General features: G+C 42.7%; 1 protein-coding gene across 4 annotated transcripts in view; it reads right to left on the minus strand.

Annotated features, from left to right (window-relative positions):
- The window catches only part of RARB (retinoic acid receptor beta), a 405,968-nt gene that overhangs the window by 170,374 nt on the left and 210,809 nt on the right, over nucleotides 1-24,785 (minus strand). For 2 of the 4 annotated variants that reach the window (XM_047100375.1, XM_047100374.1), the window contains exon 1: nucleotides 372-528. The exons of the other annotated variants lie outside the window; for them this stretch is intronic. In XM_047100375.1, the coding sequence (XP_046956331.1) occupies nucleotides 372-528 (157 nt within the window). Of the gene's footprint in view, nucleotides 1-371; nucleotides 529-24,785 lie in introns of those variants that run through there. 4 annotated transcript variants of the gene reach the window in all.

Genomic DNA, 24,785 nt, shown 5'->3' on the forward strand with positions numbered 1-24,785 from the left:
AAAAACTGCACAATGTGTCAAATTGCCTTACTTGAAGAATGTTTCAAAGTCCTGTGGTCACACTCTACTTCCCCCCCTCCCACCCCCCCACTCCATGCATCTTTTTAAAACTGTTTTCAAGAGACTGTAAGGTTGGTAAGGAGAGGAGCGGGGGGTCGGGAGGGGCTGTTTGGGAAGAAAACATCTAACAGGAAATTTTCAGCAAGAGGGAATCAATATGCACGCCAGCATATCACACCCTTTCAGCATTAAATCATTAAATCCTTTGTCTTGCTACCAATGCAGTTTGTTTCCAATGTCTTTATTGCATGCAAGAGAGACAATTCATTTTTTTTTTTTTCTTGGTAGAAGAAGGGAAAAAATAAACCTACATTGAGCAGTGTGCCGATGCTGCCATTCGGTTTGGGTCAATCCACTGAAGCATGCTTTGAGAGCTTTCTCCTGGAGCATGCAGGAAGACGGACTCGCAGTGTAGAAATCCAGGATTTGCCCAGGACTCACTGACAGAACATCCATACAGTCAAACATGATCTCCCCTGCACCGAATGTCTGCAAAAGTGCTTATCCTCTAGGTGTGGAGGCAAATGGCATAGAAAAGTCCACCCAACTCCATCAAACTCTGCCCCTTTTTTGGCACGTAGGCTGTTGGTCTTTTTCCCAGCCCCGAATCATGAATTATGACAGACAAGCCAGCTAAAAGCCTGTAATTGATCCAAATGATCATTTACCATTTTCCAGGCTTGCTCGGCCAATCCAGCCGGGGCGGGGGTTCCCAGAAAGATCCCAAGTTCTCCTTCCAAGCAAATGCCTGCAAAAAGCCTTCCGAATGCGGTCCGGATCCTACCCCGACGGTGCCCAGACAAACCCTGCCCGGCTTGCTCGCGTCCTCGGCATCCCAGTCCTCAAACAGCTCGCATGGGGGAATTCTGGTCCCCCCTTTGGCAAAGAATAGACCCTCCTGCCTCTGAACAGCTCACTTCCTACTACTTCTGTCACACAGAATGAAAGATTGAATTGCCTAATATATGCGAGTGAACTTTCGGTGAACCCTTCCCGGGCTGCTAACCTTCAAATGACCCAACGAGTCTGACATCACCAACTCCCAGGATTCTCACAGAGCTTAAAAACTCCCAGCAGCCCTGCAAAAGCAGACAGCCAGAGAGGCAGCGGGCGAGCGCGCAAGCCGCCTCTTTCTTTCCCATTTCTCACCTGAACAACAATGCAAGAAGTGCTTTTAAAACGGGCAGGGGAGGAGCCGGGACACCGCTCCGGGCTCACGTTGAGCGCCAACTTCTCTCCCTTTCCGCCTTTTTATCCGCCGCGGGCTTAGCTTGGAAGCGCGTGTCCCCCTCGCCCGCTCGCCTCCTGCCCACCCCCGCGCCCCCAGCCCACCCTCCACCCTTTAAATTCCTCCGTGCGCCCGCCTGGCTGTTACATTCCTCGTAACTTATGTGTTTTTCCACTCCCGAAAAAGCACATGCAAGCCCTCAACTGTAGAGCAGCGAGGAGAGCTACTCCTCGGGGAAGCCTTGGGTTGAAAAACTTTCCATTTGATTCTTTTTTTTTTTTTTTTTTTTTTTTTTTAAATACCCCCTCTTTATCCCTCTTGCAAAGCCCTGGGTGGAGGGATTGCATTTGCTCTGGAGTAATAATCTAGCTTTCTGGATTCATTTACTTAAAAAAAAAAAAAAATTCTCTCCAGTCTATATGCAGCAGTCAAGAATTGGTTACTCCTGCTCCAAACACTCACACATGGAATCACATGTATATACAGGATTTCAGGATCTGAGAAGACACAGTGGTCTAGAGTGGATGTGGGGCTCCAACTGAAATCGGTGCCACTTCCAGTTCGACCTTTAAACCAGCTGTGTGATCTGAGACAAGTATTTGATCTGAGCCTCAGTTTTCTCATCTGTAAACTGGGGATATAGGGCTGCTGTGAGCTCCCCCCCCACCTCCCCCCCAAAAAGTACTGTAGGACACTGTATCCTGAAACAAGTACTCACTGTGATTTCATCCTTTCACTTTTCACCTGGGGAAACAGAAGCCCAGGAGGGGAGGCTGAGACCTATCTGAGGCCACAAAACTCCGAGCCATGACTAGAACCTTACTCCCTGCAATCCTAGTCCAATGTGGAAATTACTTTGCTGTTCCCACAGCCTTGGACCCCGAATAGCATGTTGGTGACCTCTGTCATGTCATGCACACACACACACACACACGCATACCCAACCACCACATAATTAAACACATATTTTGAAAACTGGTTAAGCGTGAAGGTTTTATATTTCCATGGGCCAAATTTCCCCAACACTAGTCCCCTGCTCAATCTTGGTTATTTATTAGAATAATTTGAAGAGAAAGAGATTCTTTTTTATACTGGCCATATTGACCCAACCGCGAGGGAGGAGAAGCTTTTCAGCCAGTCCTAAAAGACGCAGAAGGACAGGGGCACCTGGGTGGCTCAGTCGGTTAAGTGCCTGACTTCGGATCAGGTTATGATCTCACTGTTCCTGAGTTCGAGCCCCGCATCGGGCTCTGTGCTGACAGCTCAGAGCCTGGAGCCTGCTTCGGATTCTGTGTCTCCCTCTCTCTCTGTCCTTTCCCTGCTCATTCTGTCTCTCTCTGCCTCTCAAAAAATAAATAAACGCTAAAAAAAAAAAAAAAAAAAAAAAAGAGACGCAGGACAGATGCAGTATTTACAAATAAACCCAGGCAGCTAGCTTTCAAAGGGAGAGCCAATCCACATTGTAGACGTTTTGCACAACTTGTTTAAAAGGATGCAATGCACATCTGAGAAAGGAAACTCCGGGGAGTAATGAAAACACCCTACCTCCTCCACTACCACTCTGATATTTACTTGTAATTCTCCTACAGAACAGGGCAGGTAAGTGGGTAGGCAAGAGGGAAGGTTTCCTGCCCCCTGCAGGGAAGAGAGCCGCCCTGGGCTCCTTTCTGTGGATAGTGCTGGAATGTACATTGGCATCCAGGCCTTTTAGAAGCCTGTCAGGGGGCACCTCGCCCCATGCTGAAAGGCTGCTCTGTCTCCAGGAGTTGCTAAGTGGCACTCGTGGTGTAACATGAAAAGTATGCGTCACACACACTTACCAAGTCAAAGATCCTTTTATGAAGGTACATTAAAACAATTTTCAGCCCAGCAAGCTCAGCTCTTGCCATTGAAAGTCCAGGACGACAGTGGGGCGAGCTTTTGCTGAACTGTGTTTGTTAATTCTCTCTTTTTCAAAGGACCGTCATTTTATAACGGAGGTTTGTAAGAAACCCTTTAACTACAAAGAAAACACACACCTTAAGCAAGGAATACAGAGGAATGAACAAAACATTTAACACGCTGTCGTTAAGATGGTTGTAAAGATACACAAAGTACCACATTATGTGCCAATCTCTGCGTGCATGGACTTACAGCTCCCCGTGCTTACTTCCGGCCCTCCGGCGTTCCTTGGAAACTCCTATGTGGACTCCCAGGCGATAACGGAGGTGGGTGAAAAGGTATATGAGCAGAGAGAAAGAAGCAGCTACATTTAAAGTACATCAGGAAGGACTAAGAGAGGAGAAGCGTGGCCCCACTGCCAGCTGCGTGTATTCAGGTTTCTTTTACCCAGGGGACGCCACCGCACCCCCTTGTTCAATCATCGTTCCAGAGGGTAGGGCGCTCCGATCGCAAGCTGAAGATGGGGAGGGCGTCTCCCCAATTCCGCTTAGTCTCATTCCTTCAGCTCCAGTTTCAGCTTCATCTAGGAAGGGAAATGACTGTTCCCCAATCTCTACCCTCAATACTATGTCATGGCCCAAGAAACAATAACAAAGCGGGCAGGGGGTGGGGGTGGGGTGGGGAGGGATGGCACCAGAAAATTTTAAACTTCTCATCACCTTGGGGTTCTCTTCACTAGTACAGGAAGAAACTGGGGCTTTTGAATACTGATCTTTTATTTCAATCTGTGTGAATAGAATATTACGGGTTTCTTATAGTGCAACAGCACTTACTCGTCTATTCATCATTTCTCATCATGAATTAATTATGCTGATAGCAACTATTAGAGCTATTATTTAATCCAAGTATTAATTTATAAAGCAGACCCCAAATTTAGCTACATGTTTCTTATCATTTCTTCATCAAGGAGTCTAATTCTCACATTTCTTGAAAACCTGGCTTCCTCTAAATTCTTTATCTTAAGTAAAATTTAGGAAAGATTTACAAATAAGCCACACGTCTTTAAATACGTGTTCACGTACCATAAAGACTAATGACTAGGTAGAAGATAAAAAATGGCCTAGTTAATTTGTTGGTAATGAGGTTTAAATAATTGACGCCTATTTTAAACATTAATCAAACAGAAGAAACCTTTCCCAAATATTCTCTTGGTACGGCATAAAGTAACATTCTGATATGCGTCATCTCCTCCATTTTGTGTTTCATCCACGATAAAAGAAAACTCTAATAAAAGTATGTCCAACCACAAACAAAAAAAGCCAAAGTTTTGGGACCAAAATCCATTTTGTTTCAGAGTAACTGTATATTTGTCAGTGTGACACAGCACATTTGAAACCCATAATCATAAAACAAAAATTTATAGCCGAGGTTCAGGGTCTACATCTGTTTCTCTGGTTTTCGTATAGCAATTACCCACTGGACAATCCAGAAGGAAACACCATGAATCATGCTCTGCAAACGTGTTTGGACGGGAGAGTTTCGTGAAGACAGAGCCGGCATGTCTGTGTACCAGGATTGAAGCCGGCCGTGTTCAAAACTGGTCAAATGCCTTGTGATGTCTAAATAAAAAGATTCTCACAGGCACAGACATCTCCACCCGAGGCACAAGTCATGCAAAGTGCAGGCAGGCACGGGGGTGGGGTGGGGGGAGGTAGACGTGGATCATTTTAGAAGACACACACACCTGCCTCTTCCCTGTTTTTCTGTTTGCTTGCTTTATTTTTATATATTTGTGGGGTTTTTTTAAACCATTAATCTCCCATCAACGCCTCTTGCCACAATTTTGCCAGAAAAATAGATAGCTGGTCCTGGGCCATGTGTGTGTTTCGGCCGGGAAGCCAAGGCAGGGATGTGCCGCCAGCACAAGGCAAGCGCTCAGGCTGTTCCCAGGACTTCTGCGCCACCGGGCAGAGCTGCCTGCTGTGTCGGTGGCTGGGAGAAGTCCTGACACTAATCGACACATGGAAACTGCTTCTGGCCCTCCCATCTGAACACCTGCTAATGTTCCAGGGCTGTCGATGGCCATGGATCTTCTACCAGAAGACATTAAGGCACTTTGCAAACGTGAACTTGCAGAGCGGCTCTCCGCATCTGTGTAGAGACTGGGTCTTCTCAGAACCCCGAGGAACATCTGTTCTTCCTCAAAAATGTTTCTCCATCTTGAGTGTTGGCCACCACGTCCTTCTTTCATTTGGTTCCTTTCTCTGCAGCTTCTTGTTTTTTCCAGTTTCCTCAATGAAGCCTTTCCACCTGGGTACTTATGAACGCCATTACCCAGGACAATGGTGCACGCTTCTCTCTTTCCACTCTTGATTTGTTTCTTTAGCACGTCTCTGCTTTTGCCGTGTATGACTCATAAAGACATCTCTTCAAGTCCAACAGTTTCCCTCGGTCCCAACTTGAAACTTAAATACGTGCCTTCCTGAATGCCTCAATATTGAATCCCTCCGTTTGGGGAAGACCTATCTTTGGTTTTCCCCTCTTGTTCATTCTTCTACTTTTTTTTTTCAGGATTTTTCCTCTTTTTTTTTTTAACATTTATTTTGGAAAGAAGGAGAGGGAGGGTATGTGAGCAGGGGAGGGGCAGAGAGACAGGGAATCACAGAATCCGAAGCAGGCTCTGAGCTACAGCACAGAGCCCGATGTGGGGCTTGAACCCACGAACCGTGAGATCATGACCTGAGCAGAAGTCAGACGCTTAACAGAGTCACCCAGGTGCCCCTACTTTTCCACTTTCCTAATTCGGATTTTTTTTTTTTAAGTAATACACACTCTGCAACAATATGAACGAATCTAGAGAATATAGATTTGATAGAGATGCTATATGGAGTAAGGCACTCAGAGAAAGACAAATACCATATGATTCCACTCATATGTGGAATTTAAGAAACAAACCAAATGAACAAAGGGAATAAAGACAACAAGAGACAAGCCCAAAAAACAGACTCTTAACTATAGAGAACAAACAGATGGTTACCAGAGGAGAGGTGGGGGGGGGGGGATGGCTGAAATAGGGTCTGGGGATTAAGGGTACACTTACCACGATGAGCACTGAGTAATATATAGACTAGTTGAATCACTATATTGTACACATGAAACTAATACAATGCTGTATGTTAACTACACTGGAATTAAAATAAAAAATTTTTAAAAATCATAAAAACTCACAGTCTAGTCTAGAAGATACAAAATGAAAAGTTGCTGGGCATCCATCTGTGTATCTTTTGTGAGGGTCGTATGTTGCTTTTATACAAATAATACATACTATTTGTAACATTTTTCTACGTGGCAATATTTCTCGGGATCCCTTCAAATAAACAGTGTAGGTAGAACTCCCACTAAAAAACCAAACCCCAAAACCTAAATAGGATCTCTTTACATTAATGCACTGTAATTCATTTAGCCAGTGCCCTGGCTATTTACCTTGTTTCCAGTTCTTCAGTGTTTAAGAAGCCCTGTGGGTGTGTGTCTCAAAACACGAGCTGGAGAAAATTCTAGCAGTAATATTGCCAAGTCAAAGATGATGTGCGTGTTAAAATGTGATGACTACACAAAATTGCACTCCAAAAGGTTGTGCTAATACATATTCCCCTTTTGTTATAAAATAGGAGTCAGTAAAACTTTTTCTGTTTAGGGTCATAGGAAATATTTTAGGCTTTGTAGGCTATATAGTTTGTGTTGCAACTGCTCAATTCTGCTTTTATAGTATGAAGGAGCCATATATAAATGTAAATGGGCATGGGTGTGTTCAATAAAACTTTATTTACAAAAACCAGTAGTGGACTGGGATTGTCTCATGGTCTATAGTCTGTCTACCTCGGTTGTAACTACTTTTGTTTTTTTAACAATTTCACCAAATTATATATTGCCTTGTCTCTATCTGTTTAAAACTCAGCTCTGGGAGCCTGGGTGGCTCAGTCGGTTGAGCATCGGACTTTGGCTCAGGTCATGAGCTCACAGTTAGTGGGTTCAAGCCCCACGTCGGGCTCTGTGCTGTCAGCTGGAGCCTAGAGCCTGTTTCAGATTTTGTCTCTGTCTCTGTCTCTCTCTCTCTCTCTCTCTCTCTCTCTCTCTCTCTCTCGCTCTGTGCCCCTCCCCTACTCATGCTCCATTTCTCTCTCTCTCAAAAAAGAATAAACATAAAAAAGCCTCGCAGCTCTATACTTTTGTTTTGTTAATACTTTAATTTCTCCTCTCCTTTAAAGCTTTACCCAGTTTCAACTTGTGTATCACATGAAGAACGATATGGCCCTTTTGCTTCATTACATTGTTTCATCCAGAATCCCCTCTTCTTCTCTCTTGGCTCAAAATTTCCCACTTCACTCGCTTCACTTCCTTAAGAAGGGGGTGCAGGATGGCGTCTCCCCTTCACACGAGCCCAGATGCCCCTGTAGTATCTTTCCTCCACCACCAAACCCTGCTTTAAAGTCCATTATTTCCATGAAGCCCTCATCCCCCTAACATATGAGGGCAGTACTGAGGAGATGGAAAATATAACAATGACTCCTAAGAACAAATGCCAATGGCACAACCATGCTACCACTTGCCCGTGATGTCCCTGTATTATTCTGCCTGAATTATTTTTTTCTGTCTCATCTCGTTATATCTTCCAATGAGCTAAGAGGAGATGTGCCACCTACTTGGCAGAGGGCTTAATAGAGCAGCGAGACTCTTTTCAATGACGGAAAGAAGCACAAAGATTTCTAAGGCTGCTTTGTAATTATTTCACGTTAATATTATTAATAAGGGAGACTGTCTATAACTGAAATGCCTACCTTAATACCTACTTCAGCACTTCAGTTTTTTGAAATCGTATGTATGAAGAGAGGCTATTAGTTGGCTCTTAAACTGTGCTGTTTAAATTAATTAAAATACAGGACAACTAAAAACTTCGTTTCTCGGTCACACTAGCCACATTTCAAGGGCTCAAAAGCTTCCTGTGGCTAGTGGCTCCCGTGTTCCTGGGACAGCACAGCTATAGAACGCTGTCACCATCACAGAACATTCTACTGGACTGAAAGGTCAGTTTAGTGTTCACAGGGGTGCATGGTGAGTGGGGCCATAGAGTCTGGACAGCGACTGTATTAGAACCCAAGCTTTGCCTCTTCCTAGCTGTGTGACCCTTGGCAAGTTACCTAACTTCTACGCGCCTTAATTCCCTCACCTATGAAACGGAGATATTAATGGTAAACATATTAAAAGGTTGTGGTAAAGATTAAATGAGGTAATACAAGTAAAAAGCACTTGCAACATTGCCTGAGATATAGTAAGCTCTTAAAAAGTGTTAGTGGAATGTCTGCAAGAAGAAAATCAAGTCAGGACCCCATAGCTCAATTGCTACTGCTACCAGGCACAGAGACTATTCTGCCAGGGCAGTTAATTTTCAATCAGGATGCACATTTCAGGGTCTGGGGTGCAGGCATATGCAGTTAGGGCAAGTTCCCCAAGAGATTTTGCTGTGTATGTCTGGTTAAACAGCACTGCATTGAAGCATTTTTGTATATTTGTTTAAGAGAATGGTTTCTTTTATTTTACAAATAAGACACTGAGTCAGAATGGCAATGGATTATTCTACAAGCCCCACCCCTCTCTCTCCTGTGGGATGCAGGACACATATATGACTTGCTGTTTTCTGCAGAAATGGTATTCAGTCTCAAGAACACCAAAGCCAATTATAGTTAATTAAATGGCAAGAAATGTACAAGATGGAAGACTTGAATATTAACTACCCTTCCTTCCTCCCTCCCTCCTTCCTTCTATCCTTTCCCTTCCTTCCTCCTTCCTTCCATCCTTCATTCCTCTCTTCCTTCCTTCCATCCTTCTTTCCTCCCTCCCTTCCTTCCTTCCATGCATCCATCCATCCATCCCATCCTCTTATTCATTCATGTACTTCACCTACCCACCCATCCCTCCATTTACCCATCTAATAATCCATCTGCCTTTCTAGTTATCCACCATCTACTTGTCCATCTATCTATCTACTCACCATCGAACAACCAAAAGTAATGAAGTATGGCTTTTCAACAGGCAATATATAGAGCAGAGAGAGGGACAAAAGTAAAGCTTCTAAGACTATGCATGTGTCTTTCTCTAGACTCCTTGAAAAGGATTTCCTGATGAGATGTGCTGGCAGAAATAAGGTCAAAGGCACAGGCCACTGGAGATTTTAGTTAAACAAGTTTGATAAATCAGGTTGTGGCTGGGGAGCCCCTCAGATCTAACACACTGATCTCTAAGAGCATCTCAGGATTTGAAATGCTAATGAAGCTGAGTTCTATTAGCAACACAAAAGTTTTTGACTCTGAGGGAAAGCTAAAGGCTCAAAAGGAATTTCCATCAGATTCTACAGGGAAAGGGAATGTAAAAAGTAGCAAATACATCAGAGAGGCCATTGGAGAGGGACTGGAGTTTAAATTCATCCTGGTGTCTGACAGAGAAAAAGGCAAATAAAAAAGCCCAGTGTGATTTAATGGGAATTGAGGGTAACATGGAACCAAGTAGAAATCTACGTGAAATTTCTGTTGGGGAAACAATGATATGTATATATGTACCTTACATACACACACACACACACACACACACACACACTCACTCACTCACTATGAACTCAATATCGATATTTTTGATGAAAAAATAATGTCGTCTGTCCTTTCAAACTGCAGGGCATAAAGCCACCTTCTGGACATCTACCTTAACCAAGGACTTGGAAAACTTCTGTTTGAAAGGATACCATGGTGGCTTCCATAATTGGGTTTTGACATTTTGTCATTGTTTGCCTTTTCGTTTTGAGTTAGAGGTGCTTCAAAAGAGATTAGCAAAGATTTTTCAGAAGCAATAGTTCCAAAATTTAAGGTAACGCGTATAAGCACGGGAGGACAAGCGAGGGGACAGACAGACAGAAAATATGAAGTATCTCCTCTGTGTGTTCAAGCACATGCAATGATAAAATGTAAGATCACTGCAATGATTCCCAAAGCATTTCAGTGCTAGGGCTCCATACCTAGGGCTACCTCAGGAAAATTTCTCAGGTTCTGGGAAAGTAATCTGTATTCTAATCAAGGGCCTCAGGTGCTTACTCTGCACACTAAAGTGTCAGACTGGGATGTTCCATTTGGCGAACGCCAAAGAACAGGAAACCCTTCAGAGGATTAGGTGTTAAGAAAGATTGCGAGGGCTGCAAATGGCAGAGCTCTGAGCCCGGACTCAAGTCTTGGCTCTGTCCTTGACGGATGTATGCCTTTGGGTAATCTCATCATTTTCCCGAGCCTTATTCTTCTTGTATATGAAGATACTGTCTGCTTCCAATGATAATGTGTAGTTCAAAGGAAGCAAATGTTAAAGGATTAAGTGAAATAATGTCTGAGAAAAATAATTACCAGTCTCTGAAGTATTGTGTGACATCAGGCATGACTATTCACACACGAGGTGAAAACAGACCAAAAAATATTTTCAACTCCCTTATAAACTCTGTGGAAAACAGCTAACTCCAACCTTTCATCTAATGGATAATCCTCTTTAAAAATCCACAAAAGGTTATTAATTAGCTGAGCACAGGGCTACCCAGATTGGGGCCACATTTCCCAGCGTCCTTTGCAGCTAGGTATGGCTACTACATGACCACGCTGTCAGCAACAAAATATGATCAGAAGTGCTTTGCCCTAGTTTCACATCACTTCCTTAAGAAGTAATTTCCCACCTCCCATTTGCAATTTCACCCCTTCTCTGCCAACTGGAATGCCATGGGAGCCTGTAGAGACCAAAGAGACGAGGATACCCGCCCAGGAGGAGACAAGGCCATAAGATGGAAGAAACCTGGGATGTGAATGTCCATGTGGAGCACAGCCACCCTACCAGCTTATTTATCTCGGGACCATTACATGAGAGAAAATGAAACCTCCATCGTATTTATGCTATCATGGTTTTGGGTGACTTTTAAAATCAAGTTTAGTTTATATTCTAATTAACCAAACCCCTTTTGATGTGCTTAAAATGTTCAGTAAGAAAAAGGAGGGCCCCTAGGTGGCTCAGTCAGTTAAGCATCCGACTCTCGATTTCAGCAGTCCTGTGTTCGAGCCCCGCCTCAGGCTCTACTCTCAGCGCGTGGAGCCTGCCTGGGATTCTGTCTCTCCCTCTCTCTGCTTCTCCCTCACTCTCTTTCTCAAAATAAATAAACTTAAAAAAAAAATAAGAAAAAGGATCATCTTGGTATTCCCTTATACAATTGCCCATCCCCTTGCCTTGTGTTAAAGACCTGTTTTTCTTCCTGAGTTAGACCAGGCTCCTCTCTCTTTTCCCACTGTGAGGACTGGCCAGCAGCAGGGGTACATAGCTGGTTTCCACTGGCCTCCATGCTCCAGATCCAGAGAGAAACGGCAGGTTTTCATTTGCATTTCTGTGGCACAGACACAACGTGAGAAAGCTCTGTAGAAGCCCTCATCTCTAACCCTGGACATTACCAGCAGCTTCCCAGGAAACACTGCCATCCAGGCCTGGGCTGGTTCTGGCGATCCGGGCTGCACTTGGGGCGGGAGGTAACCTTCGGAACTCTGCTGGTGTCCTAGACGTAAAGTAATTTGTGGCGAATCTGAAGGGGGTAAGGGCAGGCTAGCGTAATAAAACTGAGCAGACAGCCCAGAGATCTAACTTTCCACTAACAGCTTGGGAGAACTTGTCGTGTCTAATCAGTAACATGAGGAGCCTGTTGTAACTCACGGCGGCCAGGACACGGCTCAGGTGCTCCATTTGAGCCCATGACAGACTCGCTAAGGTGCCTCCCTTGGAAAGATCCCGGCAAGGCCGCTCAACACCATGCCAGCCCAGAGGATGGCAGTCTCCAAGCGCCCAGCCCAGCCTACCTCCTGCTGTGAAATAAAGTTTTATTAGAGCACAGCACACTCTCACATGTATTTGCTTATGTATTGTCTATGGCTGCTTTTAGAAAACAACAGAGTCGAGTGAAACATTATGTGCCACAATGCTGAAGATATTTATGGTATGGATCTTTACAGAAAAAACTGGCTGAGTACAGCTACCGGCATTTACTACCAATCATTTGAAGGGGCTCTGAAGATGAAATCTACCGGCAATCCTAGAACTGGAGAGTATTGGTGCTTTCCCTAAGGTCTAAAAATTTTAATTCAGGAGCGCCTGGTGGCTCAGTCGGTTGAGCGACTGACTTCGGCTCAGGTCAGGATCTCACAGTTCGCTGGTTCAAGCCCCGCGTCAGGCTCCGGACTGACAGCTCGGAGCCTGGAGCCTGCTTCAGATTCCGTGTCTCCCTCTCTCTCTGCCTCTCTCCTGCTCACACTCTGTCTCTGTGTCTCAAAAATAAATAAATGTTAAAAAAAAATTAAACGAATAAAATAAGATCAAATTCTTAATTCAAATACCTTAGAACGCTCTGTGCCTATTTGGAAAACCAAATATACCTCTTCGGTGTCTTTGAGTTTGTCTTTGCTCTGCCTGGAATATTTTGTTTAGATATAAATATGACTTATTCCATTCCTTTCTTTAGGTCTTTTTGAATATGTTGCCTTAATTGAGACACTGATGATCCTAAAAAACAAGACTCCTAGGTCATGCCCATCATTTTCTGTCCCTTGACCCTACATTTTACAATGTATAGCCTTTAGAACTACCTGGCAAACACTTATTCTTTGTATATCTCCCATAATCGAAAGTAATCTCTTTGATGGCAGGAACTCTATCCACTTCACTGTTCTTCACAAGAAGAACATTTCATGACACATAGTAATCCAACAAATGTTTGTCGAATGAATAAATGAATGACTGAACACATCGCCCTTCTTGGCACACACTGTTAAGTGTCATGTACAACTTGGTAAAAATTTAAAATTGGTGCCAACTATGATCTATTGTTTCAATGCAATTAAAATGGCCCCACTATATGCAAAACAAAATTGGGACTAATTATTAAATGATATCATTTAAAAACTGCAATCTATGGGGCACTTGGGTGGCTCAGTCTGTTAAGTGTCCTACTCTCGATTTCGGCTCAGGTCACGATCTCACGGTTCATGAGACGGGAGACCACAGCGCAGAGCCTGCTTGGGATTCTCTTTCCCTCTCCCTCTCTGCACCTCCTCTGCTCACTTTCTCTCTCTCTCTCTTTGCCAAAATAAATAAATGAACAATAGCAAAATAAAATCCATGGCATAAGCCTTGTGCTTTAATTCACTGATGAAGAAGTTCAACCTATATAAAGATCAGAAGGGAAAAAAAAATAGTCTTGTCAAAAAACAGAGCAAGCACCTTAGATATACATTGCAAAAAAAAGCCACAAAAAAAACCCACAAAAAAACCACAACAACAACAACAACAAAACCCCCCACAAAACCAAGAAAACAGTATGGTTTGATCCATAGCTCACACTATATACAAAAATTAGCTCAACAAAGATCATGGGCCAAAATGTAAAACATGAAGGTATAAACTTTGAGAAGAAGAAAATAGGAGAAAGTCTTATGACCTTGGGGTGGGCGTAGATTTCTTAGAAATGGCAACCAAAGTATGAGATAATAAACCAGCTTAACCATGTGGATCTCACCACAATTAAGAACTTCTATTTTTTTGAGGAACACCTGGCTGGCTCAGTCGGTGGAACATGTGACTCTTGATCCTGGGGTCATGTGTCCCAGCCCCATGCTGGGCATGCAGCCTACTTAAAAAATCAAACCAAAACAAAAACTTCTATTCTTTGAAAGACTCTGAGTTACGAGAAGATAAGCCAAAAATTAGAAGGAAACTATGCAATACATATATGAGATAATGAATTTATATCCAGAATAAAGAAACTCAAATTCAAAACCAGAAAAGTAAACCCCTTACCCTCAACCCCAAGCGAGTGAGCAAGTCGAATAGAAATGTCATCAAAGATACCACATCACACCTGTCAGAATGGCCAAAATTAACAACATAAGAAATAATAGGTGTCTCTGAAGATGTGGAGAAAGGGGCACCCTCTTGCACCATTGGTGGGAATACAAACTGGTGCTGCCACTCTGGAGAACAGAATGGAGGTTCCTCAAAAAACTAAAAATGGGACTACCTTCTCATCCAGCAACTGCACTTAGGAACTTAGCCAAAAGATACAAAAATATGGACTCGAAGGGGTACATGCACCCCAATGTTTCTAGCAGCAATATCAACAATAGCCAAACTATGGAGAGAGCACAAATGTCCATAGACTGATGACTGGATAAAGAAGATGTAGGATGTACACACACACACACACACACACACACACACACACACACACACACACACACAGGAATATTACTGAACCAACAAAAAGAATGAAATCGTGCCATTTGCAACGATGTGGACAGAGTTAGAATGTATTATGCTAACTGAAATAAGTCAATCAGAGAAAGACAAATACCATACGATTTCACTCATGTGGAATTTAAGAAACAAAACAGATGAACATATGGGAAGATGGAGGGGAACTGAAGAGATGGCAACTAACCACGAGAGACTCTTAACGATAGAGAACACGCTATGGGTTGACAGAGGGAGGTGAGTGGGAGATTTACAAGATGGGTGATCGGTATTAAGGAGGGCACTTGTTATGAGCACTGGGTGCTGTATGTAAGTGATGAATCACTGCATTCTACTCTTGAAACCAATATTACATGTTATATTAACTAAAATTTAAATAAAATTAAAAAAATAAATTTCATGAAATACATGGATGGCAAATGAACACGTGAAAAAACATCAATATTATTAGTTATTAGTGAAATTCAAATTAAAATCGCAATGAGCTACCACAACACATCCACTGTAATCACTAAAATGAAAAAGTCACCACATCAAATCTTGCTGTGATGTAGGGAAACTGAAAACTCTCATCCAGTATTAGAAATGTAAAATCATACAACCATTTTTTCTTGCCCCAAACTGGAAACCCAACTGTCGATCAGGTGAATTAACCAACTGTGGTGTATCCATATAATGGAAAACTCTTGGCAATAAAAACGAATGAACTACTGATACATGCTACAACCCAGAATGAATTTCATAATAATTATGCTGAGGGAAAAAAGACAGAAACAAAATATAGTTAGCATATGGTTCCATTTATATAAGGAAATTCTAGAAAATCCAAACTAATATATGGTGGCAGAAAGCAGATCATTGGTCACCTAGAGACAGGGTTTGGGAAAACAGAGAGGGGCAGAAGGACAAGATTATAAAAGCATATGGGGAAACTTCTAGGGGTGGTGGTGATATGTTCATTATGTTTAAAAACTGAAATATAATTAACATATGACATCAGTTTCAGGTATATGATGTAATGACACAGTTTGTGTATACATTGGGAAATGAGCACTACAGTAAGTCTAGTTAAGATTCATCATCACACATAGTTACAATTTTTTTTCTTGTGATGAGAACTTTTACGATCTATTCTCCAAGCAACTTTCAAACATAAAATAAAATATTATTAACTATAGTCACCAGGATGTAGGTTACATATCCAGGACTTTACAACTGGAAGTGTCTACTTTTGATGACCTTCTCCTATTTCTCCTACCCACCACCCCCTCCCTGCCTCTAGCAACTACCAATCTGTTCTCTGTATCTATGAGCTCAGTGTTTGTTTTTAGACTTCATGCATAAATGTGACCATATGGCATTTGTCACTTAGCAGAATGCCCTCAAGGTCTACCCATATTGTCCCAAATGGCAAGAAATCATTCTTTATTTTTTAATGACTGAGCAATACTCCATTGCGTATGCATACCACAACTTCTTTATACATTCTTCCATGGATGGACACTTCATTTCTTCCATGTCTTGGCTACTGAAATAATGCTGCAATGAACATGGGGGTGCAGGTATCTTTTCAAGTTATTTTTTTTCTCAAGTAGGTGTTTTTATTTCCCTTTGGATAAATACCCACAAGTAGAATTGCTGGATCGTATGGTAGTTATGTTTGTAATGTTTTGAGGAAACTTCATATTTTTTTCCATGATGGCTGCACTAATTTATATTCCCACCAATGGTGCACAAGGGTTCCTTTTATCCACATTTTTTCCAACAGTTATCTCTTGTCTGTTTTATAATAGCCATTCATGGGGTGACTGGGTGGCTCAGTTGGTTAAGGGTCCGATTTTTGATTTATGGGCATAAGCCATGATCTCAAGATCATGAGATCGAGCCCCACATAAGGCTTCGTGGTGAGCGTGAAGACTGCTTGGGATTCTCTTTTTCCCTGTCTCTGCCCCTCCCCTGCTCATGCTCTCTCTCAAAATAATAAATAAATGGACATTAAAAAAGAAAAAAGATTATAATAGCCATTCTGACAGGCATGAGGGGATACCTCATTGTGGTTTTGATTTTCATTTCCTTGATGATTATTGATGTTGAGCACCTTTTCATGAATCCATTGGGCATCTGTATTTCTTCTTTGGAAAAAGCTCTATTCATTTCTTCTCTCCATTTCTAAATTGAATTGTTTATTTATTTTTTGCTATTGAGGTGTAGGAGTTCTTTATTTGTTTTGAATATTAACCACTTATTGGATACATGATTTGCAAATATTTTCTCCCATTTGGTACATTGCCTTTTTATTTTGTTTATGGGTTCCTTTGTTGTATATGTTCATTATTTTGATTATGGTGATGGTTTCACAGGTATGTATCTATCTCAAAACTTACCAAATTTTACACTTTAAAGATATGCAGTTTAATGTCATTCATACCTCAATAAAGCTGTCATAGAAAACAATATTTAACAAAATATTTAACAACCACCACAGTACAGACATTAATCTGTATTATGATAATGTTGGCCCATCCATCCGAGTGAGGTACAGCTGAATACCAACCAGCCATGGCTGCAAAGGTATTCATTGGTCTTCTGGGAAACAAAATTTAAGACCACAATGAAATAGCACTACATCATCATGGCTAAAATCAAAACAAATAAGCAATGATACCCAGGGTATGCAAAGATATGCAGAAATCTGGATTTTCATACACCGCCAATGGGAATGGACATTTGCATAACCCTTTTGGAAAGCCATTTGTTGGTATCTACTGAAATCTGACATTCTTTGAACTCTAGGATGTGGTTATTCCATTCCTGTGTATATACCCAGCAGAAACGTATTATGTATGTTCACGTAAAAAGACATGTACCAAAAAAATGGTCAAAGCAGCACTAATTATCATAGCCCCAAACAGAAAACTACACCAATGGTAGTAGAAGTATACATCAATGGTAGAATGAATAAATAAAATATGAGGTATTCAGGCAATAGAAGTCTCTCCAGCCATGAGAATGAATGAACTTCACTATATTTAAGTGTAGATAAATGCTACAACATAATATTTAGTGAAAAAAGTCCAAACAGAAAAAGTACAACTCAGTGATTCTATTTATATAAAGATCAAAAATAGGCCTTACCAATCTATGCTATTAGAAGTTAAGACACCTGTTACTCTCGTGTCAGGATTGGTGAATAAAGGAAGGTACAAAGTGGCTTTTGGTGTGCTGGTCATATTCTGTTTCTTGATCTGGGTGCTGGTTAAATGTGTACGTTCAGGGCGCCTGGGTGGCTCAGGTGGTTGAGCGACTGACTTCGGCTCAGGTCATGATCTCATGGTTTGTGAGTTCGAGCCCCGCGTCAGGCTCTGTGCTAACAGCTCAGAGCCTGGAGCCTGCTTCAGATTCTATTCTGTGTTTTCCTCTCTCTCTGCCCCTCCCCCACTCATGCTCTGTCTCTGTCTCAGAAATAAACATTAAAAAAAAAATTAAAAAATGTGTATGTTCAGTCATAAAAAAAAATCTACCATGCTGTGAACTTATGATTTATGCATGTCTACATATATTGCAATGAAAGGGTTTACTTAAAAAATAGTGGATGGAAAAAAAAAATAGTGGATGGGACACATGACTCACAGAATTTTTAAATAATTCAATTAATTCAGTAAATTCAATTAATTAACTGGTCCTTGTATTGAAGAAGTTTAAGAACAATTACTCTAGACAACAATCTTGAGAAGGTAAAGAGTTTGTACCATAAGCAGATCAAACACTGGGACAAGAGGAGATGGGAAGGCTAGGAGTCACTACAGAACTAGCTTTGAATATTTAACTCTAGAGTGCAAAGAGCATTTTGATGAAACCTTACGTCAGCATCTATATAACTAGGTCCCTTGGTTAATTAGCAACACGTACTGAAGAAATACCAAGCCTCAATAGATCAGCACATAATTTTTATCTTTTAATTGAATATCTAAGAAATTAAATGCAGGAGAAAAAAGGGAATGAGGCATAAAGGACAAAAGAAAAAGCAAATACTAATTTTCCTTTAGGTAACTGTCTGCTATCCATTCTCCACTAAGATGTACCTTGAGCACAGGTATTAATAGAAGACAAGAGCCATCAGATAATTTACAGAGTCATTTCCAAGGAGTCCCCAGCTCTGTAATGCCCCATAATGACTATTTCTTATGCCACCACAATTCCTGGATAACACACAATTTTTAAAGCTGGACTGGATCTTCCATTTGGAGTTTCCCATTTTCCCAAAGTCAGCTGCTCCCACCCTCTTCCTCATCCAGCCTCCTAGTTCCTGGGCTCCTGCTGCACTGCCCCTCCCAGACAGGAGTCTTTTCTGTAGTGTCCCTCCTCTTCAGAGCCCCCCGTTATTTCTCCCAGTTATCTCTGCACCTGTTCAACTTGCTGAGAGTGTGGGTAACTTGGGACGTCCTCTCTGGATGCCTAGCGTTCACCGTCCTTTCAGCCGGTCAATTCTCCTTTTTGATATCAACCCATCAAAACAGAGGGGTACCGACCAGGCCCTCAAGAGCAATTCTTTGGCCTTGACTAAGAGTACTGGTTCTCAACCAAGGCAGTACTATTCCTAGGCTGCTTTGTGAGTCTTTGGGAGATATTTTTGACTTTATGACCAGGGGTACGGATGGCATTTGCTGGCTGCTGCTAGAAGGTCAGCTGTTCTGTGCAACGAAGAGCTACCTACACTGCACACAACTTCAGAACGTAGGTAATTTACAAAAGTAAATAACCTGAACCTAGAAACAAATTCTTTCTTACACAGACACACAGACTGTTTCTTTGTATGGTTTTAATAGTTACGGGAAATTCCAAGATGCACTAACCTTGTGCACTGAGGGGAGATTACATTTTGTATTGCAGAGAATTTTACCAAGTGTTCATCATTTCAGAAAATTACCTTGATTCACCAAAACTTCACTTCCGTCCACAGTCTGCATCGTAGCTGATGCTTTCGTACTGGTTCTACATAAGGGTATGAGCATTTGGCTAACCTCATCTTGCCTTTCACGGTAGTCCTGCCCAAACATTTACTGATTAAAGTACAAATTAATCTATTATAAATAACTTTTATTTTTTATTTATATTATCATTGGATATTATACTGATTGCTTTAAAAAAGTTTTGTGCAGATAGAGTACATCATCTATGAATTTCATTTCAGAATGGCAAAGAATGTGTAATAAAATAGTATATAAAGGAGATACTGGGTCTGAAGGGTTGGGATCCACGGATTTAGAGAAACAGCGGCAGTTTCCTCTGAAACGTTTTCAAACGCTTCTATAAAATCCTGACGATGCCAAATATAGGCTGACCTTTGCTCAGTGGTGTTGCTAGTAAATATTTAACAACTGGCTCTCTGGGTGGGAGGTAGGAGAAGCCCTGATTTGCAGTGTTTGCTGATTTCCATGGTGTAAATACTCTGATCATAGCCAATTTCAAGAATCATGTAACATTTCATCGCTGGACAGAGAGTTGGGTAGAGATACCAAAAATTAGATCCTGTGAACTTTTGCAGGTAAGAAGACCCCATCACCCATTAGTTACCAAATTTATGCTTAGATGCCATCCTAATTTTTTCTAGGTTTTCTCTAACAGGGCTCAGGAGACCATGAAGCCAGGTAAGCAAAGAATAAATAAGTGGAACAAACAAACAAGTCACAACCTGATATGGGTGACAACAGATACCATGAGGCTCAGATAGTTCACTGCTCCAAGAATCAAAAGAAACAAAGACAGGCAAGGGTTGAAAAATTCTTATGAAATCAGCTGCAATCAGTTGAGATTCCAGGATAAAAAGAAGTACCTTGTTCAGACGAGAACTAGGGGACATGGCAAGATGTTCTTAGCATTTTTTCTGCTGCTGATTTGAAAGAAAACACTGGAGACACATTGGTGAAGCAGTTTAAGCGAAGCACCTGGGAAAGCATCATTTAATTAGCCGGGCAATGGAAATTCATGGGCTGCAGACTAGGCCGACTTGGTTGTGACTTAGCTTGTAAATGGGTGTTAAATCAAGGGAAGGGCGGCCTATTGTGAGCGGTGGGATAACCCACGTTCAGTTGTCCTGTCAATTTCAGGACTGGAGTATCTACACAGTTCTGGCCAGAGTACAAAATCTCACCAAGAGAGAATGATGGATGGATGATCGGCTAACAGAATGGGTGAAAACAAGAACCGAATTGGTGTAAATGGTGCTCCAACGTGAAAAAATGATCAAGGTCTGTAGCAATGGGAAACTTCCCAGTGTAAACACATATGCATGTCTGATCTACAATTTATCTATGACCAAAATTAGCAATATTCCCATTGTTTCTGTAACTCCTGACAAAGATCACTGAAGAATTCCTGGGATGTGAAAGTAAAACCTCATTGCATAAATGGCATTAAAGTATTTTCTGTATGCAAGGGGACATGAAAAGTGAAATTTTTACAGAACAGACATGGGGAGTTGCTCGACTGGCTTGCATATGGACCCCAGGTTCTACTGGCTATTTACTTTTCTTTTCTTTCTTTCTTTCTTTCTTTCTTTCTTTCTTTCTTTCTTTCTTTCTTTCTAGAGAGAATGTGAGCAATGAGGGGAGAGGGGATGAAGGAGAGAGAGAAACTTAAGCAGGCTTCATACTCAGCACAGAGCCCAGCGTGGTGCTTGATTGCACGACAGCAAGATCATGACTTGAGCCAGAATCAAGAGTTGGATGCTGACCAACTAAGCCACCCAGGCACCCCTCCACTGGCTACTTTATTAAAAAAATTTTTTTTAATGTTTATTTAATTTTGTGAGAGAGAGACAGTGTAATTGAGGAAGGGACAGAGAGAAAGGGAGGCACAGAATCCAAAGCAGGCTCCAGGCTCTGAGCTGTCAGCACAGAGCCTGATGCGGGGCTCGAACCCATGAACTGTGAGATCATGACCCGAGCTGAAGTCAGACTGAGCCACCCAGGCAGGCGCCCTTCTACTGGCTAATTTAAATTCTGCATATTATTGGAGAGGACACCACCACGAAGTCCTTTTTAATAAAGAAAGCAAAATTTTATACAGTCTACACTCTGCATACCTTTTTAGTGCTTTCGAGGGTTCAGAAACTTCCAGCGCAGTCCCAGTTGAGAGATTCTAATGGCCAATGTTAAAAAAAAAAGATACGATTCCAGGGTGCTGCATTCTCTATGAACCCTAAATATTCGAGTTGATCAGAAGAGGGCCTGACACCCCACGGCACTATAGAGTTAACACAATTGTGAATACAGCCTTGAGTTTATGATGAATGTGTTCCAGACACGCAGAAGTTTACACCGACTGTCAACTGGGGAAACGTGCAACCCCAGCAGATAATGGCATATGGTGTGTGATCTGATGAGGGGGAAGAAGGTTCGCAGAACCTTCGTTAGCAGATGCTCAATGACAAAAGCAAAGTCAGTTGTGTGGCCTCTCAGGAAAACCACGAGAAAATAAAGGTACAAAAATTCTTTTTTGTTGGGTCAGTAGAAGATGCTTGTGAGCGGCACATTTTCCCTCTGGTATCAAAGAACGAGGAAGAGCGAGCTCGCGGCAGTGAGCTCAGGCCAGAGGGCACCAGGTCATCAGAACCACAAAGAGCCTGCTGCATGGGCACTGTCACTCTTGGACATTTAACAGCATCCTACTTGTCGCGGTTGTATTTTATATGCCACGGTGGCATTTACTGGGTCCTTGCTTGCTTTGCCTGCTCCGTGGGTCTTTTTTCCATTAACGAATTGTGAGGAAAGACCTACACAATTCATCAGTGGAAAAAAGACCCTCTGGTAACGCTGGGGATGCGTGGATTCCAACTTGCTTGTGGCAGCTGTTTGCAGTGAGCGCCTGTTGTTTGCAGCCCATGACGCGAGGAGCTAGCCAGCAGTCCAGGAGCGAAGGACTGAGCCTCTTCCGTGCAGGTGGTGTAAGAGGACAGGTGCTATGTTTGGGTCTCAGGCTGGGTTCTCCCGGACAGAGACACCGAGTGAAGGTTTTCAGTGCATGGAGTTGATCTGGGGGGATCCCAGAAAGCAGTGGTAAGGGAAGCGGTGAAGGGTCAGCCGGACACAGGGTGTGTCACCGAGAAGGTGCCATTGTGGGTAAGTGGAGTTCAGTCTGTCTGCGGACCCTGGGAAAGAGTGTAGAATGCGCTTGAGAGCTTTTCCCCCAAAAGAGCAAGAAGGTTCCACCGACTCCTTGCTCTGTTCTTGCTGAGGGCCGTTTAATTTTCTGCCACTTTGGGCTTGCACTGCAAGAGAGCCGAGAATGCTCTCGTGGCCGGGAAAGCCGCCTTCAGGCGCAGAACAGCAGGTATTCCTTACACAACCTCCAGTGTGCAGAAGGGAGGCTGAAGGGATACAAACAGGACTCTGAGAGCGTTCTGCAACTGTGTGCGTGTGTGTGTGCGTGCACGTGTGTGTCTGCACAGACATAAAAAAAAGAGATGGACCTTGAAGAATGGAGCTTTTTAAGATAGGCATGAAAAGGAGAGAGGTCACAGCAGCAGGTGCAGCGGTATGTGCAAAGGGACAGAAAGAAGATAACCAAAGTAGAGTCAGGAATGATAATAATTTTTGCACCTTTAACTGAGAACATGATTAGAGCCAAGCAGGCACCTTCTATACATTATAAAGTATCTTTCCCAGTAACATTCAAGGGAAGTGTTATTATTTTCGTATCACAGATGAGGGGAACTCAGTTTTCCTTACCAAGTCTCAAATGCCAGTGAGCAATTTGAATTGGAACCCAAATCTGTTTTCATTCTAAAGACTGTGTTCTTTTGACTACCACACTGCCCGGTAAGCCGGCTGATTCATCTGTAATGAGGCTTGCAGCAGATATTAGAAAGTTAGCTTCGGGGCGCTGGGTGGCTCAGTCAGTTGAACATCCGACTTCGACTCTGGTCATGATCTCACTGTTCATGGGTTCAAGCCCCACATTGGGCTCTGTGCTAACAAGAGCCTGGAGCCTGTTTCCGATTCTGTGTCTCCCTCTCTGCCCCTCCCCTGCTTCCACTCTGTCTCCGTCTTTCTCAAAAATAAATGTAAAAATTTTTAAAAACTAAAAAAAAAAAAAAAAAAGGAAGCTAGCTTCTATTGAGAAGCATCTCAAATACCGGCCCAAAGGCAACAGGGAACCACCGAAGGCATGTTAAAGACAGAGGCACATAACGTGGCTGGCAAAAATGTCCTGAAAAGATGAGATGACGGTGGAGGCAGCCAGGTAGGTAACTGTCAAAAAGTGTGGGCGGTAGAAAAGGGGAAAAAAGAGAGTTGAGACAGACGGTGTTTACTCCAGAAAATCTGACAGGATTGGTAAGCTGTTCCACAATCAAGGCAGAGAGAGGGAGGCGAAGATAACCTAAAGACAACAAGACAACGGGGTGGTGGGTGATTAGCAGTCATCACCATGCCTTGGCCGGAATGATCAACTCCGCTGTCATCACCACGAGTCGAGGCGATGCAAAATATTTGAGCATAACGATCTGGTGCAGGGGTGGTGGCTGTGGCCTCTGTCACTCGGCCCGGTCAGGAGAGTGACTATGGTATCATTGCCACTATTTCTACCATCAAACATGCTTTAACAGCTCCTTTGGCTTACACCATTCTTCTGGAAGGTCTTCCCTTTTCTCATCGGTGTCCCGCCCCTCCGCCAAAAGCTGCCTCCTATGCCACACCTCCCCCGAAACCTCCCCGGAGCACCCTGACAACTGCTTTCTTGTCTCTCTGAACTTCTAGAGCAGCCCTACCTGACAGAACTTTCCGTGATGAGGGAAAACTACCTGTGCTCTGTAACACTGTCGTCATTAGCCACAGGTCGATGCTCAGAACTCAAAACTCAGCTAGGAGGACTGAGGGAGAGAATTTAAATTTTATCACTTTTGATTTAGTTTAAGTTTAAAGAGCTGCACGGTGCTAGTGGCTGACATGTTTGGCAACACAGAGCTAGAGTGCTCGCTGTGCTGCTCCCGGCCTCGTCCCACACAGCTTTGGGCGATGGGTATTTCTGCACATGTCTCAGCTCTCCCGCCATATTCTCTCAGGCCAGGGAAGCAGGGGGAGGGGTTCTCTCTTAATTACGTAGTCCCACAACAACAAACTCAGTAGCGACGTATAGTAATACTCATAACTCGTTTGTGAGCGTATTTTGGCTGCCATTTTATCTTTGATCACTGCTATAGATTACTTATCCATCTTGTGCCTCAACAGAACAAATGTTTCATGGCTTTTATGAG

Source organism: Lynx rufus, unplaced genomic scaffold (assembly GCF_022079265.1).
Source record: "Lynx rufus isolate CCGP_SWC_20201006 ecotype Redwood Valley unplaced genomic scaffold, mLynRuf1.p SCAF_5, whole genome shotgun sequence".
NCBI lineage: Eukaryota > Metazoa > Chordata > Mammalia > Carnivora > Felidae > Lynx > Lynx rufus.